Source organism: Bufo bufo, chromosome 1, assembly GCF_905171765.1.
Source record: "Bufo bufo chromosome 1, aBufBuf1.1, whole genome shotgun sequence".
In the NCBI taxonomy this organism is placed as follows: Eukaryota; Metazoa; Chordata; class Amphibia; order Anura; family Bufonidae; genus Bufo; species Bufo bufo.
In genome coordinates, this window is record NC_053389.1 from 839423406 (window position 1) to 839431101 (window position 7696).

Genomic DNA, 7696 nt, shown 5'->3' on the forward strand with positions numbered 1-7696 from the left:
TTGGCCACGACTGTACATCTGATAGTCATACACTGATAGAGGACTGTGCTCCCCCTGCTGGTGATCTCCTGTAATGTCACTATATATATATATATTGGCGAAACCAACCTCGCCACTGGGTTTTGGAGAGGACTGGCTGCTGGCCTCTTGCCCCTGGATTATGGGCCATATACTAACTTTTAAACCCCTGAACCTTTTAACCCCTTGTCTGCTGATACGGTCCGTTACATTGGTGGCAAGCAGCGGGATCGTTCCTACAGCCAGAAGGACAGCTACAGGAGACACCATTTCTGTGGATTCTACAATTTAAGGGCAACGCATGTCCCAGTACAGCGTCCCTGACAGCAGCAGGATGGAACCAGCAGTGTTATACGAGGAGGAAGACCTGGATGGCCGGGATGCATTAAGGAAAGGCATCTGGTACCAGGCCCTAGATAGTGTACAATACCAGCGGGGTGAGAGTCTCCCCAGTGAAGAGCAGCAGTTGCAGAAGCAAGTGGCCCTGCGGATGCCCTTCCTGGGAGAGCAGCCCCTGGAGGAATGGGTGAAGGAACTAGAGCACCGGGTATGGCAGGAGCTATGGCTGGAGGATGCCTACCAGGCGATTTGGTGGTATATGGCACAGTATATACCCTGGACAGCCGAACATGACAAGCCAGAGTGAGAGGAGTTTTATGGTCCTGACTTGTTATGGGAGTCCTTTGCAGAGCCTGACTTCGGGAGCCCTGCACAGTCCAGACTTCAGGACATTTTCTATGAGAGGGAGGCTAGGCATGAGTGGGATGACCCCCATGAGGTAGAGCAAGACCTGGCTCACCTAGCAACCCTGGAGTGGGAACTGGAGCAGGACTACCGAGATCTCTTCCACTTCATTGAGAAGGCTCAGCAGGACGGTAAGGTGACAGACCCAGATCCAGACCCATTCAGCTGGGCAGATATTGTAGAGTGTTACTGGGAAGGACCCCAGGTGGCTGGTAGAGATGGGACCGAGGTCTCTCCGCCGGTCCTGCAGGGAATTGGGAGCCCAGTCTCCATTCCCCAGCGGCAGTGTGAAGTGCAGGGAGAGGAGAGCAGCGTCCTCCCTCCCCAGCGGCAGGCTGAGTTACAGGGGGCAGAGGTAGTAGTTCCTGCCCCCCAGCAGCAGAGTGATATGCCGGGAAGGCAGTGTGAAATGCAGGGAGAGGAGAGCAGCGTCCTCCCTCCCCAGCGGCAGGCTGAGTTACAGGGGGCAGAGGTAGTTGTTCCTGCCCCCCAGCAGCAGAGTGATATGCCGAGAAGGCAGTGTGAAATGCAGGGAGAGGAGAGCAGCATCCTCCCTCCCCAGCGGCAGGCTGAGTTACAGGGGGCAGAGGTAGTAGTTCCTGCCCCCCAGCAGCAGAGTGATATGCCGGGAAGGCAGTGTGAAATGCAGGGAGAGGAGAGCAGCGTCCTCCCTCCCCAGCGGCAGGCTGAGTTACAGGGGGCAGAGGTAGTAGTTCCTGTACCCCAGCAGCAGAGTGATTTTTTGGGTATTGGGAGCCCAGTCTCCATTCCCCAGCGGCAGGCGGAGTTCCAGGGGGCAGAGACAGTCGGTCCTGTCCCCCAGCGGCAGAGTGTCCAGCAGGGAATAGAGAGCCCAGTCTCCTTTCCCCAGCAACAGGACACTGTATTGGGAGCGGAGACGGTCGGTCGCCCTCCCCAGCGGCTGGAAGTATGTATGGGAGAGGAGCTCGTTACCCCCTCTCCCCAGCGGCAGCTTAACACACCAGGGGCAGACAGTAAGCCCCACAACAGTGCAGATGGGACCGTGGTCTCTGCACTTACAGCACAGGGGGTAGGGACAGTCGGTCTCCCCCTCCAACAACCAGACTCTAACCAGGCTTCTTCCGTGGTAGCGCTGGCACCAGGGCAGAGTACCGCTGATACCTGCCCCCAAAGCAACCTCCACTCCAAGCCAGGGAGCAACACAGAGACCGGGAGTACCAGCTTCCAACATAACCTTGGTGGACTCACTGGACAGAGACAGGCTACCAAATGCAACAGGTCCAGTATTGGGTTGTGGGTGGGCTGCCAGACTAACTCAGGTACCGACCGGCGTGAGGTCAGGTATCTGGTTAGTCTTCCCTGGGGGGGGGGGGGGGGATGTGTGGCGAAACCAACCTCGCCACTGGGTTTTGGAGAGGACTGGCTGCTGGCCTCTTGCCCCTGGATTATGGGCCATATACTAACTTTTAAACCCCTGAACCTATTCAAGTGAATTTTGGATAGGTTTGTCCCCAAGTTATACTGTTTAAATTAATGTAAGTTATATGTATGGCCAATGTAAACTCACAAAGTTGTAACAATTTATAATAAGTGTAACTTGTCAGCTTGGGAGGATTATGCTGGGTGTGTTTCTATTGTGCCATTGTCCCATTGTGTGTTTAAATGGTGATGTCTGTTCTGTTGTCCTCACATGTGTATTGGCGATCTCCCTTTGTCCTCAGAGATAATTGGATTGCTCCTCAGGTTGTCTCCGGGACAGAGAGGAGGAGACCATGATGCATTGTGGGGATATGTTGTATCTGTCCTATGTCACAGTCTTCATTCTGGTCCTCTGGGGGCGTGAACGATTAGTTGATGTAGTTACATTGTATGTGTTGTAAATTACTGATTGGTTGTATTTCAAACCCCTGTGGGCAGTACTATGTTTGTGGTTTATGAATAAAAGAGGCTGTACGTGAAGTACAGTCAGACCACTGCTTGACCCTCAACACGGAGCCTTGTCTCGGTATTGGGGGGATCCGCTGTATGCTGGTAGAGACTGATTGCCAGGATTGTATGCTTTTCCTGTTCGTCTGCTAGCAGCTATTCGTGAGGTTCCAGTTTGGAGTGCTACTTTGTATCCAGTTCGGGACATTGGTGTCCTGCAGTAGCTGTGCCTGTCTCTCAGAAAGGGGCTTATAGCCTAAACGGATTTTAACCCCTTGTCTGCTGAAACGGACCGTTACATATATATATCTGAAAGTCATACACTGATAGAGGACTGTGCCCCCCCTGCTGGTGATCTCCTGTAATGTCACTATATATATACATCTGATAGTCATACACTGATAGAGGACTGTGCGCCCCCTGCTGGTGATCTCCTGTAATGTCACTATATACATCTGATAGTCATATACTGATAGAGGACTGTGCTCCCCCTGCTGGTGATCTCCTGTAATGTCACTATATATATCTATGATGGTCATACATTGATTGTCGGCCCCTGGAGACAATTCCTGTTACTGTGAACAGTTAAGCAAGTTTAGGATGAAATGGTCTCCAGAAGGACACACTCCCTTTTTGTATTTTAAGCAAAAACATTTTTTATTTTCTTCATTTACATTTTCTCAAAAGGAAAAGGGCACAAATCAAAACTGGGTCCCCTGCATGGTTAGTACCCAGTAGCGCCCCCTTTGGCTGGTATCACAGCTTGTAAGCGCTTTTTGTAGCAGCAGAGAGTCTTTCAGTTCTTCTCCATTCTTCCTTGTAGAAATGTTCCAGTTCTGTGAGATTCCTGGGTCATCTTGCATGTTCTGTTCTTTTGAGATATTTCCAAAGATTTTCAGTACTGTTCAGATCAGGGGACAGTGGGAGCCATGGTAAAACCTTCAGCAGATCAGGGGCCTGTGGGGGCCATGGTAAAACCTTCAGCAGATCAGGGGACTGTGAGGACATGGTAAAACCTTCAGCAGATCAAGGGACTGTGAGGGCCATGGTAAAACCTCCAGCAGATCAGGGGACTGTGAGGACTATGGTAAAACCTTCAGCAGATCAGGGGACTGTGAAGGCCATGGTAAAACCTTCAGCAGATCAGGGGACTGTGAGGGCCATGGTAAAACCTTCAGCAGATCAGGAGACTGTGAGGACATGGTAAAACCTTCAGCAGATCAGGGGACTGTGAGGGCCATGGTAAAACCTTCAGCAGATCAGGGGACTGTGAGGACATGGTAAAACCTTCAGCGGACTGTGAGGGCCATGGTAAAACCTTCAGCAGATCAGGGGACTGTGAGGACATGGTAAAACCTTCAGCGGACTGTGAGGGCCATGGTAAAACCTTCAGCAGATCAGGGGACTGTGAGGACCATGGTAAAACCTTCACCAGATCACAGGACTGTGAGGACTATGGTAAAACCTTCAGCAGATCAGGGGACTGTGAGGGCCATGGTAAAACCTTCAGCAGATCAGGGGACTGTGAGGGTCATGGTAAAACCTTCAGCAGATCAGGGGACTGTGAGGGCCATGGTAAAACCTTCATCAGATCAGGGGACTGTGAGGGTCATGGTAAAACCTTCAGCAGATCAGGGGACAGTGGGAGCCATGATAAAACCTTCACCAGATCAGGGGACTGTGAGGGTCATGGTAAAACCTTCAGCAGATCAGGGGACAGTGGGAGCCATGGTAAAACCTTCAGCAGATCAGGGGCCTGTGGGGGCCATGGTAAAACCTTCAGCAGATCAGGGGACTGTGAGGACATGGTAAAACCTTCAGCAGATCAAGGGACTGTGAGGGCCATGGTAAAACCTCCAGCAGATCAGGGGACTGTGAGGACTATGGTAAAACCTTCAGCAGATCAGGGGACTGTGAAGGCCATGGTAAAACCTTCAGCAGATCAGGGGACTGTGAGGGCCATGGTAAAACCTTCAGCAGATCAGGAGACTGTGAGGACATGGTAAAACCTTCAGCAGATCAGGGGACTGTGAGGGCCATGGTAAAACCTTCAGCAGATCAGGGGACTGTGAGGACATGGTAAAACCTTCAGCGGACTGTGAGGGCCATGGTAAAACCTTCAGCAGATCAGGGGACTGTGAGGACATGGTAAAACCTTCAGCGGACTGTGAGGGCCATGGTAAAACCTTCAGCAGATCAGGGGACTGTGAGGACCATGGTAAAACCTTCACCAGATCACAGGACTGTGAGGACTATGGTAAAACCTTCAGCAGATCAGGGGACTGTGAGGGCCATGGTAAAACCTTCAGCAGATCAGGGGACTGTGAGGGTCATGGTAAAACCTTCAGCAGATCAGGGGACTGTGAGGGCCATGGTAAAACCTTCAGCAGATCAGGGGACTGTGAGGGTCATGGTAAAACCTTCAGCAGATCAGGGGACAGTGGGAGCCATGATAAAACCTTCACCAGATCAGGGGACTGTGAGGGTCATGGTAAAACCTTCAGCAGATCAGGGGACAGTGGGAGCCATGGTAAAACCTTCAGCAGATCAGGGGCCTGTGGGGGCCATGGTAAAACCTTCAGCAGATCAGGGGACTGTGAGGGCCATGGTAAAACCTTCAGCAGATCAGGGGACTGTGAGGGCCATGGTAAAACCTTCAGCAGATCAGGGGACTGTGAGGACCATGGTAAAACCTTCAGCAGATCAGGGGACTGTGAGGACTATGGTAAAACCTTCAGCAGATCAGGGACTGTGAGGGTCATGGTAAAACCTTCAGCAGATCAGGGGACTGTGAGGGCCATGGAATAACCTTTAGCAGATCAGGGGACTGTGAGGGCCATGGAATAACCTTTAGCAGATCAGGGGACTGTGAGGACCATGGTAAAACCTTCAGCAGATCAGGGGACTGTGAGGGCCATGGTAAAACCTTCAGCAGATCAGGGGACTTTTTTTTTTCCCTTTTGAACAGTGTGTTTCATCTTTAATTTTGTGTCTTTTTATAGATCACCTCATCTTCAACTTGCTTCACTATTCACAGTAACAGAAATTTTGACCAGGGGCGCCCAAACTTTTGCATGCCACTGTATACACTATAGGCTCTGTACTTCATATAGATATATACACATCTGACCATTTCTTACCTTTTGTTGTAGGGTTCAGACGCAGTGATCGGGATGAGTACCTGAAGGAGGTGATTGTCCTCTTTCTTACTGGAGCTTGTGCTGCTGCTGATGGTGGTGGTGGTGTTTGTGGGATATGGGTTTGTATGTGTGTAGGGATATATATTTGTTCTCTTAATTTGTTTATGGTTATTCTCGCCCAGGGCTGACCCATTAGAAGGTCAGCTCCTAGGACCTGCAGCTCCAGGGGTCTGCCCTGCATTGACTTTAGAGGTGGCGGGTGTGGTGTCCCTTCCCCATTTTGCTGGGGTGCATTTTATCAGTGATTCTTTTGTTCTGTTTTTCAGCTTTATGAGACAGGTAATCGGTATCACTTCCTGCACAGCCTGGCCTTACTAGCCGTACCGCACTGCCGGCGCCCCCTGCTGGTATGTAACCTGAGAGAAGAGATGGGGCCTGGGTTCTTCCTGGGAGGATACATCTTTTGGGCAGGACCTATATCCTCTGGGGAGGAGATGTCTTGCACAAGGGGCCTGTATCCTAAAGTGGGGACATCTTGTGGGTCCTGTATCATTTGGAGTTTGGACGTCTTGTTGATGGGGCTTGTATTCGCTCCTGTATCCTCTGGGTTGGGGCCTACATTTGCTCCTGTATCCTCTAGGGTGGGGACATCTTGTGGGTGGGACTTGTGTATATATACCGCACACTCACCCTCTGCTCTCTGTTCTCCCTGCAGGCTGGATCTCTCCTGACATCTGGAATTGTCCTGTTCTCCGGTACCTTCTATTACCAGGCTCTGAGCGGAGACCCCACCCTGACCAAAGCAGCACCATATGGGGGCACGCTCCTCATTCTGGGCTGGGCAGCCATGGCGCTGTAAGGAGCTGAGGAGCTATATATCTGTTCTGCATGTCATTCCATTAAAGGATTACCACTGGGATAGCGAAAACTCCTGATGTGGGGGGATCGGTTATACTGCCACATGCAATTGGGATAGAGAGCGACAGATCCAAATTCCCGGATCTGGCCCCTGTCACTTACCTCTGCCCCCTGTGGTGCACCTCTGCGTTATCGTAACTTCATATACCCAACGTAACCAATACCGATATCAACTTCCACCTCTGACCAATGCCCACTGGTCGTGAAACACAAGGAATGTTATAATGCGGGGGAGGATAAGGAGGGGTTGTATAGACCACCCCATACAGACCACCGGTCATAATAATTTTCATGAAGTTTCCGGGTTAACTGCCTCTGATTGTTCTTGGAGTCGAGTGGACTTTGATCTCCATGTTGGGTTTTGCAAAGAAGAAACCTCCTTGACTTTGGCCCGTGGGGAGAGGGTCCATGCAGAAAGATGGCCCGTGGGGAGAAGCTCCATGCAGAAAGATGGTGGCCCGCTGGGAGAGGGTCCACGCAGAAGGATAGCGTCCCGCGGGGAGAGGGTCCATGCAGAAGGATGGCGTCATGTGGGGAGAGGGTCCATGCAGAAGGATGGCGTCCCGCGGGGAGAGGGTCCATGCAGAAGGATGGCAGCCCGTGGGGAGAGGGTCCATGCAGAAAGATGGCGGCCCGCGGGGAGAGTGTCCATGCAGAAAAATGGCGCCCGTGGGGAGAGGGTCCATGCAGAAGGATGGCGGCCCATGGGGAGAGGGTCCATGCAGAAAAATGCACCCGTGGGGAGAGGGTCCATGCAGAAAGATGGCGGCCCGTAGGGAGAGTGTAACGGATCTCCTGGCACTCCGACTGGGTACCTCCGTTGATGGATGCTCCTAGTGCTTCCCGAGGACTCCAAGCACTCCACTTGACACCGTAATCACTGCCGACCCCACGAACCGCCGCAGCTTGGTTGGGATCTTGCCGTCTTCCACCCACCCTGGGCCCAAGACCAGGATCCAGCTTCCAGT

General features: G+C 52.0%; 1 protein-coding gene across 1 annotated transcript in view; it reads left to right on the top strand.

Annotated features, from left to right (window-relative positions):
- TMEM256 (transmembrane protein 256) overlaps positions 1-6729 on the top strand; it is a 20859-nt gene extending 14130 nt beyond the window's left edge. Inside the window, exons 2-4 of the mRNA XM_040415368.1 lie at positions 5823-5860; positions 6137-6217; positions 6526-6729. Coding sequence (XP_040271302.1) covers positions 5823-5860; positions 6137-6217; positions 6526-6669 — 263 coding nt within the window. The 3' untranslated portion in view covers positions 6670-6729. The remainder of the gene's footprint in view (positions 1-5822; positions 5861-6136; positions 6218-6525) is intronic.
- The last annotated feature ends 967 nt before the right edge of the window (positions 6730-7696 follow it).